This window comes from Suncus etruscus, chromosome 2 (assembly GCF_024139225.1).
Source record: "Suncus etruscus isolate mSunEtr1 chromosome 2, mSunEtr1.pri.cur, whole genome shotgun sequence".
In the NCBI taxonomy this organism is placed as follows: domain Eukaryota; kingdom Metazoa; phylum Chordata; class Mammalia; order Eulipotyphla; family Soricidae; genus Suncus; species Suncus etruscus.
This window is the reverse complement of record NC_064849.1, coordinates 108,166,087-108,189,655: the sequence shown is the minus strand read 5'-3', so window position 1 is coordinate 108,189,655 and position 23,569 is coordinate 108,166,087. Positions and strand designations below refer to the sequence as shown.

The 23,569-nt window shown below is 32.0% G+C and overlaps 1 protein-coding gene across 1 annotated transcript in view; it reads left to right on the top strand.

Annotated features, from left to right (window-relative positions):
* The window catches only part of HCN1 (hyperpolarization activated cyclic nucleotide gated potassium channel 1), a 351,288-nt gene extending 331,212 nt beyond the window's left edge, over positions 1-20,076 (top strand). Inside the window, exons 7-8 of the mRNA XM_049768369.1 lie at positions 13,678-13,842; positions 17,714-20,076. Of these exons, the coding sequence (XP_049624326.1) occupies positions 13,678-13,842; positions 17,714-18,591 (1,043 nt within the window). The 3' untranslated portion in view covers positions 18,592-20,076. The remainder of the gene's footprint in view (positions 1-13,677; positions 13,843-17,713) is intronic.
* Positions 20,077-23,569: the final 3,493 nt, after the last annotated feature.

Here is a 23,569-nt window from a genome sequence, read left to right as displayed (position 1 = left end):
TGTTTTGTTTTTCTCCCTGAGATCATTTCAGCTCTTCCTTCATTTTTACTTCACCTCTGGGAGTTATAAGTGTCATCCATATTTCTGTTTCTAGGAATTGCTTTCTTTTCTTTCTTTTTTTTTATTTCTTTTTATTTTTGGGTCACACCTGGTAGTGCTCAAGGGGTTACTCCCTGACTCTATGCTCAGAGTCACTCCTGGCAGGTTTGGGGGACCATATGGGATGCCAGGATTCGAACCACCATCATTCTGCTTGCAAAGCAAACACCCTACCTCCATGCTATCTCTCTGTCTATGTTTTAGGAATTTCTAATTATGAGAATTATGCTGAAAAATAGTGAATAAAAGTTATACTCTGAAATATCCATTTTGTAAGCTTAAAGTGTTTTTAGTTATATTTTACTGGTATACAATAACAAAATCTCTTGTTTTACTATGTTATTTAATTAATCTATTAATATCCTTTTAAAAAGATGAAATTTTTTCCATATATAGTATTATAATGAATCGCAGATTTTTTAGCTTTCAACATTATTTTGACTTTTTGCTAAATTATAGGCTTCAGAGAACATATCTCTTTAGAGTCCTGAAAAAATAGTTTTATTTTACTTTATTTTTGTTTTTATTTTGCCATGCTTGAATAATAACCAAAAAGGAAAGAAAATAAGTGATGAAAGAATGAAAATAACTTTAATTGCCAGTTGGTTATTATTGAAGCAGGACAATGAATACATGGATTTTATTATTATGCTATACATATTTATTAAATTATACACTCAAACTAATATTCTAATAGTAATATATGATTATGTTCTATGTATATAGTTAAGATATCACAGAGAGATAAATACTTATATGAAAATAGGAAACAAGCCCATTTTAAAAACTTTGATTTTCTTAGATATGACCCATAACACCTATCCATAATTTTCTCCATGAACATGAGAAGAAAAATATTTTTAAGTGGTTAAGTGGAACTTCTATTTAGATCTGTTATTAATAATATCTTTCTGTAAGCATCACGATTACAAACATGTTTGTAGTTGGATTTCAGTTATAAAAATATAAATATAGATCATTTTGAAAAAGATGGAATAACATCTCAGCTAAACTTATAAAGAATGAAAATGTTTCTTTTTTGTGTATAGCAACATAATTTTTTATTGAAAACAATTTAGAGAAATGTGAGGAAAAGGCAGAGAAAGGGAGGGGGAGAAGAAAGATGAGGAGAGAGAAAGAGAGAGAGGAGAGAGAAAGAGAGAGAAGAAAGAGAGAAAGAGAAAGAGAGAGAGAGAGAGAGAGAGAGAGAGAGAGAGAACTGTGTTCAAGAAAGAACATGTCTCCTTCAGAAGAGGAAAAAGCTGAAGGCACTGTTTTTTCAAGATGAGAAGCTGGATCATCTCCTGTGTCCATTTATCACACAGTCCAAGTAGGTCAAGGAGGAATCTTGTTTTATGTAGTTTGGATAAACTGTTAAGATATCTGGCCTACTTTTTCAGGATGCATATTTAAAATCACAAGTCTGACTATGATTAATAGGGGCCAAGGCTGTGACTCAGCAGTAGAGGATTTACCTTGCATGTTTGACATCAGCACAGTCCCCTTAGCTCCACCAAGAATACCCAAGCACAGAGCTGGGAATAGCCTCAGAGCATTTCCAGGTATGGTCCTAATTCAAATAAGAAAAATTAATAAACAAAAATAAACCCTATTTGCTGAGTTCTACACTTTCCAGATTTTGTTATATTGGTCATGATATATTTGTAAGGAAAAACATTTACTTAAACCCATGGGGATAAAGCCTTTTTGGCAAAGTACCAAATAGCATACCATTTTAGACATTGTAGAATACAATATCCTTTTCTATTGTAGGTTTGCCCTCTTATTTACTTTTTTAACAACATATAAAATGTGAAAATCAGAATTAATGTTAAAAAAATAGAAATGCAAAGATTGGTTTAATTCTAGAATTCCTGTTACAACTTCTATTTCAAAATGAGCCTTTTCTCCAGATATATATACTTCATTCTGAATAATATAAGTAATACAACCTAAAATTTTATTTTAATTATTGTTAATCCTTCTCTACTACATATGTATTTAAATTCTATCAATTGTTATGTGGATTACTTTTTGTCATCAATACGTAGTTGAATACTATAATTCTATTTTTACATTTGGAATATCAGTGTTGTTTATCTGATTATAATAAATATCTTCTCTTTTTCTTTTGGTTTTGTGGGCCACACCCGGTGACGCTCAAGGGTTACTCCTGGCTATGTGCTCAGAAATCACTCCTGACTTGGGGCACCATAGGGATGCCAGGGGATCGAGTCATAGTCCATCCTAGGCTAGCACCAGCAAGATAGACGCCCTTACTGTCCGCGCACAACTCCGGCCTCTGATTATAATAAATATCTTGAATTAGCTATTTGTTATGTGTAGTTAAGGTTCTTAGAGTGAGATCAGCAGATATTTACTTCTTTAGAATAATGAGCTGTTCTTCTAACATCTCAGAACTGCTGTTTTCCTTGATCAATACTTTGTAGGCAAGAGAATTTCCATGAACATTTCTACTTACCTTGTATTACTCAGAAAATAAGAGCTATTGGGCTGGAGCTATAACACACCAAGTAGAGCCTTCCATGCTGCCATCTGGGCTTAATACTCTGCATTTTATATGGTACCCTAAGCCTACCAGGAGTAATTTCTAAGAATAGAGGCCAGGAATAACCCTCTGAGCATAACATGGTGTGGCCAAAAGAAAAGAAAAAAGAAAAGAAACAGGAGCTCCATTGAAAAGCTTATTACTTTTTAGCTACATCAAGGACTCTGTTTGGCTACTCTTAGACTTATAATTGCTCAAGAAAGTGAAGTAAAATAAAAATATGGAAGCTTTTTAACCCAAATGGACATTTAACCAAGTGTATGCACATCTAGAAAGAGGTCACAGATGGAGATATGCATGAGTCATGCACTTGTGATCTGAACAGCCGAGTCAAGCTCTAGTTAGCTGAGGTGATGAAGTCTATTGGAAGAAGATAAAGAAGCAAGGGAAATCCAGAAAACCACCTCAGGAAAGTCAGAAGATTTTGCTACAAAATCACTTATAGCCAAAGCAAAATTCATTTGTAGGCAAAACAAAGATGCCCTCTTAAAGCCTTATTGATTAGGGTGGCTTAAGAGTACTGCAGAGATACATCATTCTTAAAACGAAAATACACTGACATTTCTAGCTTTTTTCCTTACAAGCAATCTCCCATCTGAGGAATATAATTAAGTCCATTAGTTTGCAACCCAACATTAAGCATACCACAGAGGAAAGAGTTCTCAGGCAGCCCATCTTTTGGACTGCTTGTCAGATTGTAAATGACCATCTTTAAAACTGGCATCGGTGTTGCTTGAAATGGCTATCACAGATACTCAATGTCACATTATAAAAGCTAACCAACTTGTGTACTTTGAACATGCTTTTAACCAATTTTGTTAGGAGCTCTGGGCTTAAAAGCAAATTGCATTTCATGAGAATGAGATTTCCTCTAAATTACAGTTTTTTTGTTCTTTTGTTTTGGGTCCACACCTGGTGGTGCTCTGGTGCTCAGTGTTTACTTATGGCTCTATGCTTAGGAATGCTCCTGGCTGGACTCAAGGTATTTGTGGTACTAGAAAATACAGGTCAGACATTGTTCTAGAAAAGCATCCTACTGGTACTACTATCTCTCCATCCCACTAAAAATTTATGCTTACAATAAACTTGAGCTTAGCTATTGTGAAGTTATTCTGTTCACGTTTTCTTTACCCCCCCTTTTTATTGATGCACCCATGATTTGCAGTAATAACATATGTGGTACCCATTTTACAATAATACCTCTTTTTATTGATGACCATAATTTGATATGCCATGATTCGCAACACTATCAGTTATGAGTTTATGCATACATTATTCCAATACCACAACAAGTGCTATTTTTTTAACTCCAATGACATCCTGAAAGCTCAGTTTTGTATACCAAGATTCCAATTCTTTTGTCTATTAACATGTTCTTTACTATGTTCTTTATGCCCCAGTATGAGAGATCATTTTGTATCTATCCTCTTTTTTCTCACTCATTTTACTCCTTGTGATGTCCTCAATTTCCCTTCATGTGGTGACAAATGGCCTGAGTTCATATTTTTTTAAAACCTAGTAGTATTCCATTGTGTACACAATTCCTCTATCCAATCATCTTTTGTTAGGATTTTGGGTTATTTCCAGTACCTTTCTATTGTAAATTGTTCTGTGATTATATAGGGACACAAAAGGCTTTTCAAAATAATGTTTTTGTGCCACATACATTAATTTACCAATTCAAAAAAATGGAATTGGTGGATTGTACAGAAGCTATTTTTAGATTTTAGATAATTGTATATTATTTTCCAAGAAAACAATAGAAACAATGAACAAGTAGACATCTTCACCTAATGGGGATGCCCAGAAGATTGGGGTTTTTTTCTTTTTCTTTAATCTTTGCCAGTCTGACTTGTGAGATGATAACCCATTGTTGTTTTGATTGGCATTTCCCTAGTGACAAGTGATGAGGAACATTTGAATGTCTTCATTAACAAATTGACTACTCATCTTCACTCCTTTTTGGATTGAAGTTGTTTTCTGTTGTTAATTTTTAAAATTTTCTGTACATTTGCGATATTAACTTGTGTCAGATATGTGGTAAAAAATATTATCTCCCTGTCTGCCCTCAGTTCAACATTTATTCTCAGTCAAAAGATGAAAATGCTCTAATGGTTTTCTCTCACATGTTAGTTCAAAATCCTGGACGCCTCATCTTGAAATTTTCTTAAACTTTATTTTAGAGGATTCTTAGGAGCAATCACATATGTTCTTGGTGATAGGACTTCATTTTGTGAAAATTCATATAACCGCACATCAAAATTGCCGAATTTCTTTCAAATGTTTATTTTAAACTATTAAAAAGCTCTCTTGTGATTCAAATCAGTTGTAAATCATTAGTGCATCTTAAAACAAAATATTTGAAATATTTTATAGATTAATGGATTAATTTTAATTATAATTAATAGATTAATTTTCTCTGGAAAGAAAAGTAAATGTATTTCCCATACATGACAAAAAATGTAGAGAGCTAGAACTCGAAACTGTTCCATATAATTTCCTTTTCTTTGACAGTATTTTACATACAATATTTTTCCTTGAGAACTTACATAATAATATAGGTGAAGACCAAACATCTTAACAAAAGAGAGGTTTGGAGAGATAGTTTAAAGGGACCTAACAACTACCACATTCTCCAGCCATTGCATTGATTCATAATGGAGATAAAGATTTGCTGAAATACCCCTGACCACCACTTGGGAGCAAAAGAAACAAAACAAAACAAAACAAAACAAAAAACACCCACTGTGTGCAATGATTAAGCCATTATTGTGGAATATAGGAAACAAATAAAAAAACTTAGAAAAATTAAAAGCAGTAAGGTATATAAACATAATTTGTTCTAATAAATGCTATTAAAATAATATTGTATTGTAAAATTATGTGAATTTCAGGTGTACATTATATATCACATTATTTACACCTTCTATATAAAGAAATAGTAAAGTTAAACTATTATATTTTAGTTATAAGCACCAGTTCCTAATCTATACTCAAGTTTTAAAAAATCAATTATTATTTAATTTCTAGTTCAAAATTTTATGCTGCAGGAATAAATATTGGCCCATATATTTTACGATTTCCATAGTTTCCTTCAAATTGCTGATTACAAGTAAAGAAATCACTTACCTTGGTTAAGTTTATGCAATCCTCTATATTTCTTTTATTTTATTTTTTCAATTCATCAAAAAAAAATTTTACAGATTAAACCTGAAAAATATAAGAACTCTTTCTGATATTTTTATAAATGAAGAAAAGTATGATATAATTATTTTAGAGGTATCCTATTAAATTATAGAGCAAATAAAATTGTTCTAGGTTATATATGATCTTGTTATAATATCATAAAGAGTTGTGAAATGAATATTATTTGTAGTATTTTTGTCCTACCTTTGCAAATTCAATACCTAGTATAATCATATGAATTCATACATAGTATTCAAATAAATTAAAATAGCCATTCAAGTTGCATAAATGATAGAAAGACTCCCAATTCTGGTCCTGGAATTTTTCCCAGCTTCTAATATACTTTCTCCAGTAGTTGGAAACAGAAACTCCTCTAATGTTGATCACTGTATTTTTCCTAAGACTTGTTGACATAGAAAAAACTTGAGAAATTGCTGAAAATGACAGTCCACACTAACCCTGTCCTTACATATTAACTATTCAGGGGAATCAACATTTTTTGACTTAAATTCTTAGGTTCACAGTGCCCCCATGTATCTAGTTATTGATTAATAATCATTCAAGAAATTTTATCATGAATAAATATTTTATTAAAATTGGGGGAAAAGAACTCTCCTGAAATTTAAAACCATCCCCCTTGCATCCTAGTCATTTCCAGATAACTTATTTGATATGGAGTCCTCAGACTCCCTACAGATTTAGTAAGTCCTCTGTTTTCAAAACAAGACATCCCAGATGACTCTTAAAACCATCTTAGAAAAACATTGAACTTGAAAATCCATGAATTATTTTGCATGAAATTTACATTGCATAAACCAAGAAAAGAGTATTAAAATGTTTTCGCTACACTTGCATATACATGTATGTGTGTATTAAACCAGGAAAAAAATGCCAGAGCCTATAGTAGACTTCATACTATAGCTTCACCACTATAGATTGCCTTATAAATATCTTATAAATGTATTTTTATTTTAACTATTATTTATGCTTTACTTTTTGTGACTTTCTGTGAGTGTAATAGAGCACATAGGAAACAAACTGTCAGAGTATCACTTTAAAAAGCATTTGAGGTTTCTGAGAGAAAAAAATCATTTGATGAATTTTTCAAAAGCTGAATGCTTTTTAAATGCATTTATAATTCAAGGTGTTTGATTAACTTTTAAAGAGTTGAGTGTTGGGAGACTTACAATCAAAAGAAAAATGTGAAATTGACTGGTTACCTTTTTAAAAATAGATAGAAGCAGGCAAAATGGTTGTATTAGCCTTCTGAGCCTGTTGATATCTTTATGTTTTTTTTTCCAATAAACATTCCAGATACCTTTAATCTTTTGTATGTCACTATGGCCTACATGGGCTAAGAGAGATTTTTATATGCTCAACCAATATACTAGTATTCCTAAGACAGTACATTAAGTGTTTAATTTGGCTAATATAAGTGTTATTAATAGATACTAGGTATCAATTATAGATAGTAGAGAATAAAATTGATTTTTACAGACATTAGGCAATTGTGAATCACAGTGAACCCTAAAAGCATAAAAATCCTCAGGAAGGTGATAGGATGAAAGAAAGGGTTAGCTTTAGAAGGTTAAACATAAATGGAATATCTGCATATTTACAAAGTAAAATAATTCATGTCATAAATATCTATACAATCAATTGGAACAGACAAAAATATGGCAGTTTGGAATGCTGTGTTCAAATGTAAGAATCAGATTCAATAGATAATTCTATTCTGATTTTTATTGGTTTATTGCTGTAGTCCTTTGTTATTGAACCAAATGATATCATCTGATTGATTCTATATTAAGTAATTGACATTGAAAATGTGAACTGCATATATTGTTCGAGGTTTTGTGTTTGTTTATCAAGACACATTGATGCAGTGCTTGGAATTCTATACTAGCAGTGCTCAGGGAATTATGTGGAGGTGAAGATTGAACCTGGGTCTCTTGCAAGCAAAGCATGTGCACTAGCAAGGCATTTGATTTTATCTTCTTAGCCTAATTGCATGGATTTTATTGGAGATCTTTGTTATTTAGTTTAAAAAATATGAACAAATAAGCTTAATAATAATGTGGAATAAGAGGCTTTGATATTAGATGCTGAAGGTAGAATGCAAACCCAAGTTATTAATTAATTACAGAGCAGTAAGAAAGAATGTCTATGGGACATGAAACCCATCTTACTAGTTAGAAGTCCATGGAAATGAATGTTCAGCTTATAAAGAAGTATTTTATAAAATAGGTACAAGGATCGGGAGCTGTTAATTATATTTACAAATTATGGAGCACTTTTTGCAGAAACCTTTACAATTCATTGATTCTGGTAGTTAAAGCTAAAATCATATGGAAAAATTACACACAAAAGAGGAACATAGAGAAAGCCATTCATATTTGAAAAGTAGTCACATTGTGCTATATTTGTAATGGACAGTTTCAGTTTATCTTAATAATACTCTTGACCTTTATATAACTTTTGTAAAGTGCTACTTCTAAATCAGTACTCATTGTTTAATCTAATTACTCTCATTTCTTTGATTCAGAAGACATAAATTTAGCAAATTATGATACAGAGTGCCAAGATTTTTTTGACAAAGGAATAACTTCTGGATGGTCAAAATCGTCATAAAAATAAGTAATAATATGGTTATAAGTTAGTAACCCTATTTAGCAATGTTATATCTAATATTTTTAAATACAATAAATGTAAAATATCATCATGTTTATCAATTACTGCAAAACTTATACTTATTAAAATTATATTTACTCCTGTACTTGGAATATTATATGAACACTGTTCAAAAAGATTTTGAAATGTAAAATTTTTAAAATATTAAGTACTACAAAAACTTATATTTTTAATATACTGTCCTACTAGAAGATTTTATAGATCCTTTTCCAAATAATCTACCAGCTATCTAAAGTGTTTATACCAGGAAATCTTGGGGTGCACATTGATTTATGCCAGATGATGCTCTGTTGATACCATAAGAACTATCTTACTAATTTACTAGTATAATATAGAAATGTTACAAACAGATACATAAAGAAATATTAAAAGTCAAATTTCTTTTTGCACATGTTGTGTGACAACTGAACTATAACATATGTCTAAGATATATCTAATTGAATATCTAAAAAAATATCAGGTACAACTTCAGTAGCAGGTTTTTTTTTAAGTGTTATGTGTATCTAAGTAAATTTTCCCATTAACTATAAATTTGAATATTCAAGACAATTACCTTACAAATCTCTGGTACGTTTATGATGCCATGTGTAACTGCTATGTCAAGATCTACTTTTAGATGTACAGAGAATATTTCTGAGTTGCAAAATCTTCAAGGTCATTTACCTTACCTTGCAATATTACTTCAATCTATGTAACAGTAATGTCCGTTGGGCTCATACAATCAAAATTAACTAACTCAGAAAAAATAATAACATTGAATAGTTAGTTGAATATAGCAGCTGACCCTACTTCTATCCCAATTGCCAAATATAGTTCCTGCAAATAGTGCCAGAAACAGTCTCTGAGCATTGCTAGTAAGGCCCAAAATGAAAAAGAAACAAGAATATTATATAAATTAAAATTACGTGTCTGGCTTTCATTTTGGGGGCACTTAATTGCATAATTTCAAATTTTGTATTCATATTAAGAAGTCTATTTCCAAGTAAATTTTCTACTAGGTGTCTTAATGGCAATGATCATACTACTAAGAAATTTCTAGTTGGTTTCTCAGAATAACTCAAATATTTTTTAAAAAAGAAAACTTGGAAATATTAAAATGGTCTAAAATATATACCGGATAAAACAAAGAGACACTATATATGCATACCTATGCTCACATACACCAATACCAGAATACTCTTAAATAATCTTGTCTTTAAATTGTACTCATTTTTGAGTCCAATTTTAATTATTTTATTTTATTTTCCTTATAAAGTATCTGATTACTCAAAGCAATTTAATTTCAATTAGTACAGATATAACTACATTGAGGGAAATGTAAATGCCAAACCTTACAGATTTAGACATCATATATAACATATTATATATATCTATGTATATATTATGTATATAATATATTAATGTATGTCCGTCTGTGTGTGTTGCAAAAGAGCCTCAGATATGTCATATTGCCTAAAGAAGATTTATAAAGTGTTTAGAAAGTTTTATTACAAGTGAAGATATGTAACAAGGTGATTACTGTTCTATTATTTATTTATTCAGTATTATTTATACTGAAAAATAGAAAAGTGTGAGCCATGAGTTTGTCTACACTCATTGATATATATTCTAAGCATTTGTAATTTTCTCTGAAGCCAGACTCATTGTAGCATTGATTCCTCAACTAAGAGAGGTATAATAATGCTGCTGTATTATTGCTGTCTTTTAAATGTCATAAGCTATTTAGAGAGACAGAAAAATGAAAATGCTATCCTAATATTTGAATTTTTTTGATGAATTAAAGTCTGAAATATCAGTGATTAAATTTGGTTCTTCTATTTCCATCCTGTTTCCTCATACTCAGAACTCACTTTTCTCAAAACTCACTTTCTAATAACTACCATTGAATTTGTTATTTTATAAATAGAATTCTAAACTAAAATTATCAAGAGATTAACTCACAGAGAAGCAACTTTCATTCACATTGAATCTGGAAATTAAATTAATCGAATCTGACTCTTATGATAAAATGGAGTCATTGTTATTTATTTTTATTGTTAAATATATGTCATATCTTAATGATATAAAACATTCTATGAAACCAAAGAGTAAGAATAGTCTGAGAAGAAACTAAAATTGATTCAGATTTTTGGAAACAGCAACATAGAAAAATTTGAGGGTGAGATCTTATAGAATGTACAAATTTTTCTGAAATAGGACTGATATTCTATTTAAAACTAATTTTAGTAGATATTTATACTAAGTGTTGGCAATATTCAGTTGATATCAGATACCTATAATATTAATTTATTCATATATTTTCCATGAATGTACATATTTATATATCCACTATTTGAGGATATACCCCCCATCCTGTGATGGATTATTGAGAATAATTTTAGACATAGGTTTAAGGAAAATATGAATAAACATCTATAAAGAAATATATAAATATTACCATATTTATAAAAATTACTTTAAATATGGAAGGCAACAATACTTTATTTCTAATTTTAATATATATTGCAGAAAGACTCATAAAGTATTTGAATTATTTTAGGCATATAGAAAGTAATAAAAGCCCATCTGTTATTTAGCATGGTACTAAACACTTATCTTCAATATTCCAGAGATTAAAATTGACAAAGAAATAAAATACAGGGTCCAGAGAGATTGAGTGGTAGGGTGCTTGTCTTGCACAGTTGAGCCTGGTTCAATCATCTGCCATCCTCAATTAAGAAAACTCTTGAATATTAAGGATAATAGTAATAGTAATATGTTAATGTAATATTAATAGTAATAATTTCTGGGTTCATATGTTCAGACTAATCAATAGGGCAACACTACTTGAGAACTGATCCACCCAACCAAATGGAGAGGGGGAATTTAAAGGGAGGAACACAAGGAAAGTTGCAGGGAAGAGCTGGGTATTCTGTTGATAGGTATAGTTAAAAAATAATATTTACTAGTACAATGGGTTTTGATTCATTTATACCTAGTCAAAGAAGGGTTTCATTAGAGGGTGGAAAGGAACAGTATCATAGATTACCCAGACTACAGGTTGTCAGGGGCTTTGCCTTACTATGTGTGTGAATCTGTGGTACTTGGGATTATATTACTGTTAGCCTAAACCCTGTACTATCTCTTCAGATCCTAAAATGTAGTTTTTAAGCAAAAGAGTTGAAAAGACATACATTGAATTTTAATATTCGTCAAGAATAAGAAATAGAATGGTGTAGTAAGTTGAAGGAGGCCCACTCCATTCATTATATATTATGCCTAACCCTCAGAGTAATGATATTAAGAACTCAAGCAAGCCCTTGAGAAGTAATTAGACCTAGACTTAGGTCAGAAACATCAGCTTTCATGATGCAATTGGTGACCAAATAAACGAAAGGGATAGAAGTTCTCTTTGTCTCTCCCAACCTGATGAAGACCACATTGACAGAAGGGTACCATCTCAAACCAGGAAGAGAACTCTCACCAGAACCCAACATTATTACCAATTTAATTTAAATATGCTGGTGGTTACCAATGGAAGATGAAGGGAAAAGTAGCAGGAATTTAGAATCTATAGGTATGCATAAAGGTCACGATGACCAGGAAGAGTGCATTTTTCCTGACTGAACTCCAGAAAAGGGTAGCAAAAACACCAGAGAGGGGGAAGGAAGTACAGATTCGGACCTGTAATGTGGAAGATTCAGTTCCTCTTTCTTCATTGCAAAGCAAGCTACAGGTACACATTTATTCTCCTGAGAAGGAAATGCTGATGATTCTTTCCTAAAGTAAATGAACAGAAATGTTAGTGACTCAAGCAACCCCCCCCCCCGCCCACTCTGCCACAGAGTAACATGAGGACAAAGCCTTCACCTCTTCACTCTAAACAGAAAGTCCAAATCAACCAATGTGAGTACATCACCAAAATTCTCATCTTTAAATATGAATGAATGTCAATACATTATATGAAGAAAGAATTAGGCATGCAAGAAGAAATCATGTAATTTAGAAATAATGATTTCAAAATTTAGGGAAATAATTAAGAAAAAATAAAATTAGAATATAAATATAAAAATAAAATTAAATGTATATATTTTATTTCTATAGCTATATTAGAATATATTGTTACCATTCAAAGAGTATGGTTCAATTTTTTAGTAAATTTAACATATTGAAGCTCTCACTATAAATCATTTTTATAGAATTTTTATAACATTTTTATAGAAAATATTTTCTAGTACATTTTGCTATGCCTGTTTATTGAGATTCCTTTCTTATGTTACCCTCTCAAACAATCAGCAATATGTATCTACCTCTATAGTTTGCCTTCTCTGTACATTTAGATAAATGAATTATTTTACAATATAAATTTTTATATCTTTATTCTTTTGCAGTCCTTTGTGTGCAAAATATCTCTCAAAGCTAGGTCTCAGAAGAAAAAGAATGTTGAATTCTCAGCATTAATAAAAAAAAAATGAAGGATATAATGGAAAAGCAGCAAACATTGAAAAATGAAAACTATTTGGAAATTTAAGAAATAAGTATCTAGATTAAAATATGTTTAAAATGCTAGAGCATAAATTTGAGAAAATCAATTTAAACTCATCACTTGTAGATAAATTTAGCTAGGAAATAAACCAATTTGTAAAATTTACTTCTGAGGGGAATCTAAATATTAACAGAACTCTTTAGATTTTGTGGAAACGTGTTACCACAACTTTGTACTGATCTATTAGGAATATATACTATTGATGGAACATTAATGTATTTATCTAAACCTCTGGTGTAGTTTTGCCAGGTTATAGAGCTTTCTAACACAAAGTTTGGGCTTATTTTGGTTTCTAACTATGAGATACCATCTACATTCTGCTTTCAAGAATTCGTAGAAACTTCTGTTTGATTAAAGTGCCTTCTCATTATCAATTTCATTGTTAATTTCACAAGGGAAGTGGAATGGAATTTGGAAGAAAAATAAAATATTCTATGTCAAAGAAAGAGCTCCAGAGATGCATACTTTTCACTGCCAGGAAAGATTTCCTAAGAAAATAGAAAAATGTGTTGATCGTGAATGCTAATCACCCTGGAGAACTTTATATGTGAAATTGTTGAGTGTCCTTTCAAGGAAAATTACAAATTTATCTTTCTTTTTCTTATAGAGATTTGCCTGTTGACCAAGGGACGTCGCACTGCTAGTGTTCGAGCTGATACATATTGTCGCCTCTATTCACTTTCTGTGGACAATTTCAATGAGGTTCTGGAGGAATATCCAATGATGAGAAGAGCCTTTGAGACAGTTGCCATTGACCGACTAGATAGAATAGGTAGGTACTCTCTTTAGTTTCTTATTTTAACAAAATTCCACTTGAATTGGGCGAAATAAAATAAATATTTAGTCATAAACCCCAATTGCTAGATTGTAGATTGGACATAACAATTAATAGTAGACTTAGAGCTAGAAGTAATTAAGGTTTTATCATTCTTTTCTAAGTATTCTAGATTTATTTATTCATCTCTATTTTTATTAGCTCAACAATCTCCCACTGATGCCCATACAATTTGAATATTCAGGTAAAATCAATGGTAAAAATTTAGATAGAATGAAATTAGAATTAAAATTATAGTGGCATGAGTCGACATTACAAATGATACTTCGTTATAAAAGTTTTGTTTTTGGTTTTCGGGTTTTGTTTTGTTTTAGTTTGTTTTGGTTTGACTTTTGAGCAGCACCCTGTGGTGCTCAGGGGTTACTCCTGGCTACGCACTCAGAAATCGCTACTGGCTTGGGGGACCATATGAGACGCCAGGGGATCGAAGCGTGGTCTGTCCTAGGCTAGCACGTGCAAGGCGACACTCTACCATTTGCACCACCACTCTGGGTCCTATTATAAGGTTTTGTTTTGCTCTTCAATATTAATTTTATTACTATTATTAAAAAATTGAAAAATCGCTTTAAATTTATTTCAATAGCTTTTAAACATTTGTAATACAGACTTATACATAAAAAAAACCCTAATAGGAGTGGCCTACATAGATGCTTTACTCTGAAAACATCAAATTATTTTGAAGTCTTCTCTGTTAAGAATTTTTAAATATATATATATAACTAAATATTAGTCACACTGTTAAAAAATTTCATAGAAAAGTCAGATTACAATAACCTTTTAACATCCAAAAACATGTCGAAATTTTCTGATGCCAAAATGTAGCCTGCATTTAACTCCCCTACCCAGACCCTCTTCTGACCCCATCCTGCTATTTCCTCTTTCCCTGCTTAAATCTACCTAAAATGTATACTCCAATTAGTTATTTTCCTTGGAAACCCTCTATAACCACCTACCTTTCTATTGTAGACCTGTGTGTGTTCTCCTATATTAAAAGTTCTTCATCCTATCACTGCTTAGTTACTGTAATTGCTCTATAGATGCTGAGTTTTATTATGTGGACACATCTAACTCCCTATTATATTTGCTATCCAGTACATAAAGAGTATTGATGAAGCGGGTAAGGGAGGGATGAAGGAATAAATAAATTCAAAGGATACAAGTTTAGGAGCACTTGAAGTAAGCAAAGATATACTTTACCTGTTGCTTTCTTTTAAAGGTAAGGCCTTCTCTTACTTACCATACCTATATCTGCATATAAGTGATTTTATTATTTTATTCATTCTTTATTATTTTATTCCAAATAAAATCAAGTATTTGTTTGTCTTCTCTGACTCATTTAATATAGCAAAATGTCTTCCAAACAGATTAGGTGGAGGGAGATTGGTACTTTGATGGGTGTAGTTTGGTAACATATATTTTATAAGGTATGAGATTATACTCCTAAACTATATACAGTCCTGTGAATCTGTCATCAATCAATAAAAGTTATTAAAATATACATATTGAAAATGTGAATCATGAATTAGAAACAAAAAATTTATATATATATATGTATATATATATATATATATATATATGTATATATATATATAATTTAGGTAAAAGTAAGAAAGGCAAGGGCTTTTAAATTGCCATGTTCTTATAAAAGATTTAGTTTTTGCACATCATGCTTCTTTATTACCAGGGCAATAATCTGCAAAAAAAGAAAAGGCTGGAATTCAGTCAGGAGAAATAAAAGTAGAATATCAAAATAATCCTTAGATAGAAAACATAACAGTGGACCAAGAGAGCATACAAGGGTAGCAATTGCCTTCAAATGGCAGACTTAATTTGATTTCAAGGACCATAGATGGTCTATGGAGTGTCAAAGGCATGATCCTCTGAGTACAACCAAGAGTAAGCCTTGAGCACTGTGAGATAAAGCTCTAAAACAAAAATAAATAATAAATATTGTAGAAATTCACAGCTTAGAGAACTAAAAGAATGTAGTGCCAATAAGGTAGGTGAGGACCCCTACAATCATTCATATTTCATTTTAAAATAACTTTCTTCTTTCTGATGTGTGCATGTTCATGGTAGATTTAATATGGGGCCAGAGAGATAGCATGGAGGTAGGGCATTTGCCTTGCATGCAGAAGGACAGTGGTTCGAATCCTAGCATCCCATATGGTCCCCTGAGCCTACCAAGAGCAATTTCTGAGTGTAAAGCCAGGAGTAACCCCTGAGCGCTGCCAGGTGTGACTCCCCCCAAAAAAGAGTTTATATAAAGTAGTTTGCAACCAATAATATAGCACCAAGCACTTATATTATTGATTCTTACAAAATCTAACAGTTCATTAGAAATTAGTCTTTTTCTACAAGGTTACAGATAGTCACATGATCACAAGAAAACATTGCTTTTCTCAGTTTTATGATTATTGCATACAAATAATATAATTATCTGTGGGATCATACTAAATAAGAATTTGTCTTCATCTTGACAGAGACTTGCTCTGAAAAATTAGGACAAAGTATGAAGAGATGGATTATTGATTATTTTGGCATCCATTTAAAAATATTCCCTTTCCCTGAAGTAAATAACTAATAACGTATATTTCCAAATAAATTCGTGTATGTTGCTTTATGTTATTCTTTTATATAATGATATAGCAACTTGATTCACTTTTTAGTTTTAATAGTAACGTAGATATAACTTTATAAGTGATGTCTTTAAAATTCACTTATTAAAATTCACTTATTTCACAAGGTCACTGATAGAGTTCAATGATCTTGTTACATACCAAGACTTTTCAGAAGACAAAAGATAGTAAAATGGTTCCCAATATGACTGCAAAATAATCCTCTCACAAATTTTATTTTAAATTTTTAAAATTTGAATACCATCATGTTTACTCTGATTAAATTGCTAAAATACATACAGACATAGATATTTTTTTCAAACTTCATAAAAATATTATCCTGTTTAGGTCTAGAGTGATAGTACAGCAGATGGTATTTGCTTCATATGTGTTTGACCCAAATTCAATCCTCAGTATCACCTAATGTTCACCAGGATCACTAGAAGTAATTCCTGAAAGAAGAACGAGGAGTTATCCCAAGGATCACTGGGTGTGGCCAAAACTAAATAAAGAAAACAAAACAAAAAGATACTCTTCTGCCCTCTTTTTTTTAAAAAAAATAATATATTTAAGCACCATGATTACAAACATGATTGTAGTTGGGTTTCATCATAAAAAAAAAAAACCAAAAACAAAAAAAACCTTCACCAGTGCAACATTCCCACCACCAATGCCCCCCCCCCCCATCTCCTGCTAACCCTATTTTGGACAAATAGCATTAAGATCACTCTGATTTAAAAAACTAGAGGATTATCACTACTCAGCCTTTTGGTTAAGATCAAGTTTAGCAAAAACTAGCAGATTTAATAAAATAAAGTCTTGTGTAGGGTGTCTGTTGCATTTTTATTTCTTGGAATAATATATTTTCATTAGCATATCAAAAATTTCCATGTTTCATCTCACTTCCATGAACATCTCTTGTCCATCCTCTTGAAAATGTTGTTCCTACCTACCCCCTGGTTATCAAGGTTATATTCATGTCCAAAAACCTTTCACTTATTTTGTTAAATGCCAAGATAGTATCTTATGGACTTAAATAGGTGGTAAAATTGAGAAATAAAAATGTACTTGGAAGAAAACATTGTCTAGGAGATGGTTGAGCTTCATCTGTTTTTAGTAAAATCTTTCCCTCAGAATTCTCAACAGTCAACTGCAGGCTTTTTCAGTGCCTATCTTTCTTTTGCTGACAGGAAAGAAGAACTCAATTCTTCTACAGAAATTCCAGAAGGATCTGAACACTGGTGTTTTCAACAATCAGGAGAATGAGATCCTGAAACAGATTGTGAAACATGACCGGGAGATGGTACAAGCAATTGCTCCAATCAATTATCCTCAAATGACTACTCTGAATTCCACATCTTTAGCTACTACTCCGACCTCTCGCATGAGGACACAATCTCCACCAGTATACACAGCGACCAGCCTGTCTCATAGCAATCTGCATTCCCCCAGTCCCAGCACCCAGACCCCCCAGCCTCCAGCCATCCTCTCCACCTGCTCCTACACCACTGCTGTCTGTAGCCCTCCAGTACAGAGTCCACTGGCCACTCGAACTTTCCACTATGCCTCCCCCACTGCTTCCCAGTTGTCACTCATGCAACAACAGCAGCAATTACAGCAGTCCCAGCCACCGCAGAGCCAGCAACAGTCCCAACAGCCACAGGCACCCAGCAGCTCCACCCCAAAAAATGAAGTGCACAAGAGCACGCAGGCGCTTCACAACACCAGCCTGACCCGTGAAGTCAGGCCCCTCTCTGCCTCACAGCCCTCGCTGCCCCATGAGGTTTCCACCCTGATTTCCAGACCTCATCCCACTGTGGGCGAGTCCCTGGCCTCCATTCCTCAGCCCATGACAGGGGTCCACAGCACTGGCCTGCAGGCAGGGGCCAGGGGCACTGTGCCCCAGAGAGTCACCCTCTTCCGACAGATGTCTTCAGGAGCCATCCCCCCCAACCGAGGAGTCCCTCCAGCACCCCCTCCACCAGCAGCTGCTCTTCAAAGAGAATCTTCCTCAGTCTTAAGTACAGACCCTGATGCAGAAAAGCCACGATTTGCTTCAAATTTATGATCCCTGCTGATTGTCAAAGCAGAAAACACTTTCATAAACTGAGGATATTCCCAGATCTTATTTTATTCTATCTCCTGATAGATCCCTATAACCTACTATGAAGAGATATTTTAGACAGCTCTGGCCTACTTGCAAATTGTAAAATATATATATATATATAAATATACATATACTACAGATATATATCTAAATTCCCAAGAGACATTCAAAGACCTGTTTAGCATTCAGTGTTATATGTCTTCCTTTCTTTAAATCATTAAAGGATTTCAAATGTTGTTGTAAAATTATTTATTTTTAACCTACTTTACTTAATCTCTTTGGTATATGTATTTCCCTATTTGATGAAGAGTTCTTGGATTCAATGGAAACAAAACTCTGATTTTAAAAAGGCAACTCGAGTTGAGCATTAGCTAAATAGCACCAGTCAAAACTACAGTCATTAGCTGTGTCCCTGCATCTAAATTGTTAGTCATAATTATTCCATAATTATGGATATTAAATAGCAGATCCCCTTTTATAGACCTAAATTGTATCTTGGTGCTTTAATTTTGAATTAGGCTAAGGAACACACTATTTGCTTGGCCACAGAGAAGACTAGTGTTGCCATTATTCTGAATATTCCTGACCTCAAACATGTTCATTACTCTTTCTGAAAGTTGAGATATTTGTTTTTATGTGTTATTGGACTTTTACCAAGACTCAATCAATGTTAATTGTATATAACTTTTCAACCCAAGTAAAAGTAGCTATTCTGTGCTGTATGAAGGTAAAAGTCATCATTTAAGAATTTAGTTTTATCGCTTCACTTCAAAACTTAGAGTTTTAAATTTTGCAAAATCTAATTGTGACAACTATTAAACTGCAATGCAATGGCTTGACACCTATAACATTATTTTAATCTGCAATGTTTTATAAAATTGTATGCTTGATTCTAAAAATTGCTTGTATTACACCAAAAATCATTACTTTTATTCCTTCTTGCCATAATCAAGCAAATGAAAGTAGTCCCTGCATGCTTTGGGGGAAAAAATAGGTTCAATTCAGTCATTGTAGGGAAAGGAACAGTATTTCTCATTTCTAGAAAAGTATAACAGTTCATTAATTGCCTATCTTAAAATTCCTATAAGGTTGACTTGGATCTCTGACTTAAGTCTAGAAGTGAGGTTTTTCACTTTCATTTAATATTATTACTATTGTTATTATTATTGTTATTATTATTTAAATAATGATTTGTAAATCACGGCTTGATTTGGAATTGCCAGTGTGTTCTCTGTCTTTACTGTAGTTGGTAGTTTACTGTGGAATTAATTTAAGAAACATACTAAAGCATCATGTCTGTTTGGAAACACACTTTGCTGTATGCATATGTAACTAAATGGTTAGTCAATTGTAAGACATGTGGTAACATAGCCCTTAGATAGGAGGTTTGTTATGTCAAATGTGCTGAGAAAAGTATGAATATGGTTTCAGAAAGCAGAGTTCAAAGTGAATGTCTAAGCATTGTTCGTTTGTTCGTTTGTCTGTTTTCTTAACTCTTTCCATGGTCTGTGAGCATCTGCTTCTTCTCAAAGAAGTTCTTTAGTAATCATTTGTGCCTAATGCACCCCACGAATGTGGTGGATGACTGGAACACAATTGGAAGATTCCTAAAACCAACTTGTGTAAATAGCGCAAATTAAGAGGATAACCTAAAGTGGAGGTCTTCTGTATCTTTGACAACGGTGATTCATTTCATAATACAAAGATCACACACTAAATGGGGCAGGGTCTTCATATAGACTTGAGGATAAAAATCAAAACAAAAACAAAAACTATAAAATGGATCCATGCTGCCTGTTATGCCTTTTGTGGATATAATACCAATAATACCAAAATGGGTTATATTTTTTTTCCTAACTGACCCCAGTGTGTGTGAAAGTATCCAACAATGCTAGTCAATGTACTGTTATTAACATGATGATGACATATGATGGCATGTCAGGAATGGTGTAAGAAAGAGATTGTTCAGTCTACCTAGAACTTATGGAAAATCTGCAAGACCAATTACATATTAGTACAAGATTTATTTATTTTATTAAAATATTGATAATTAACTTCAATTTATTAAGATCATGTATTGGTCCTTTAAATTATTAAAGGTTTACATTTGATAGGACTAATGAATTTGGTAGTAAAATATTTTTATATATTTAAAATTTTTGTTTTTTTATTTTGTGCATTATTGGGAAACAAGCAAAATTAAATTGCATGGTCTTTCAGTGCAACCATAAAATTTTTATTCACTTTGTAATAGGATGGAATAAAAAGCTAAGGTTTATATGTTAAACTATTAAAATGAACAGGGTAAATTATATAGATATATATGTATGAATATATATTCTTAGATTTAAGGGAGAAATGAAACATATTCCTGTAATATAAAGGTACACTGCTAGGTGAAAAGTGACCTCTTTTCTCTGTACATCCTTAAGCTCACAAGTATGGAGTTTTAATCTGTACAGAAAGAAATGTATTATTGAAAAGATTGGTCTTTTTGCTGCTGGGAAAATAATAGAATAACTAATACGTATGAAAATTGTATGATCAGGGATGAGTTAGAGTATTTCTTGTCTTTGCTCAAAGCCATACATATATAAATATATATAAAGATTATTAATAAATTCAAAAATAAACTAAAATCATGAATATTTCATTTTATCCATATACTCTAATCAAATATTTTTCTTTATTAACAAATAAAGTTCTGTTTTTTTCACATTATAAGTTTTTTTTAAAAAGACATACTTCAGCCATGTTAACAATAATAATATTCTACAATCAAATTTGGAAAGGGAGCAATTTAAATAGAATACTTGTTTACCAACAGTTATCTGTTTTGCCTATTTTATATAGTAAAGTTGCTCTTTTTATTTGATATTGTTTAGCATATCTGTGCTGCCCAATTTCAAAACAGCCCTTTATATGTTGTTATTGCATAGGAGGATTAGAAATGATTTCCCTATTCTTCTATGGTTCTATTTTATGATATTCTTAGTACTTGAAAAGGCTTTGGATAGTGTTATAATCTCTTTACAGTGATTTTTGAATCAGTCAGCGATAGAGTTTATTATAATAAGGGAAAAATTCCTAAAAATCACAGGGATAAATGACAGGAGTAGCAAGAGATTCTATTCATCAAATATATATCCTGCCTCTGAGGGTCAGTGATGACTATCAGAAAATGAGTCTCTGATAGATGCTTCTCCACTTTCAAAAGACGACTGTTTTGTCATTTACAAACTTAACTGAGCATAACAGCTGCAAACATCACAGTGTAAACAGCCAAGTTATTAGAAAATTTCAAAAGAACTTGAGTAATTTAAACATTACATATTTTGAGCTATCATTTCAAATTCTAAATTATTAAAATTCCCAGTATACCTGACTGCTTTAACTTTCAGCCTTGTTTCTGAAGTTTTCATACTTTTTTTTTTAATTTTTTTAAATTTTATTTTACTATGCTGCTTTCTCTCTTCGAACTTTACTTTCACCATTATCACTAGGCAGTTTGGAAGATTTCTTTCCCTTACATTTACATCTTTTTAGAATATGGGCCATGAAACCAAATGGTTGTTCTATTCAGATGCAGTGAGCCTAGCAAAGTATTATTATGTGATCTTCTCTCTGCAAAAAAAAAAAAAAAAAAAAAAATTTAAGCTGCACCATCTGGGAAAATGTTGTAGTAATTGCATATTGAATCTTGATAGCTGTAAGTTCCAAAAGGAATGCCCCAAAATGTAAGTAATGTAACAGACAGCTTTCACTAAATTGTTAGCTCAGATCTATAACTTTGTTCAGCAGGACATTTTCCAGGAAAATAGTGAACAAAGAGTAATTGCTGTTGTATTCAGGATTAAGTACACCTTCTACTGGTACTCTATACAGTAATGTTCTCAAGAATTTTTTTCCAATTAAGTGGCATTAAAAAAAACTTTCTAAATTAATCATGAAGAAATTTTCTGCCTTTATAAACAATCAAAGGAGTTGGATAGAAGGGCATAATTCAGAGGTCATGTATGTGGGAGACCCAGGTTCAGTCCTCAGCAACCCCTGGTCAATTGAAAACCAGGAGTATCCTTGAGCAATGAGCAGCATGCTAGAAGTAGGTCCTGAGTGCTAATGACTGTGGCCCAAACTTGAAAAAAAAACAAATATATCTATATATACACAGATATGAGAATGAGAATAATGATTCTAGAAAACTATCAATAATTTTAGAATTTTTAATGAAGTCAAAACCTATTTTCATTGCCCTTAGTAGTGATTGTATAATACCTAGCTACTTTTCAGTTGATCTCTGTCAGATTAGTGTTTTCTTTTCTCCTTTCCCACATATTCACTGTCTACACATTCAGAAAAGGTTATTGTCTCCCTAACACAGGCCAAAATAAAATTGTTTTGAGTGAAATATTTGCCTCATAGGTCAAATTTCAGATGCCATCAATTTAGTCAAGACAATATTTATAGAACACTTAAATAAAAATAGATAACATAATTAATGATGTGTTTTAATTGTAAATAAAGACAGGTTCATTCTCTGCCTCATTGCCTAACTCTAATCTCACTCCTGCTTCCTACTAAGACATTGGTGAGACAGATTGAAGGATATATTTTTGCTCAAACTTACATTCATCTTCCTTGAGAATAATTTTAAAATGTTATTAGTAGGACCTCATGTAAGGTTCTGAATTTGTTTACAAGTTCCCTAATATACAAAGAAAAATATTACTACATTGAAAGTTGGAGAAACCATTTACCCTTATTTACTAAGGGAATTGTTTTTCTAACATATTGTTTGTCAAATCAACACAGCAGATTAAACACATTGGATGCTCAATATTATTGACCAGTACCACAGGCTAAAACATGTATTTTAAATTTCCCAAAGAGTTGGAGCTAAAGAGATAGTGCAATGAGTAGGAAACTTGCCTTGCACATG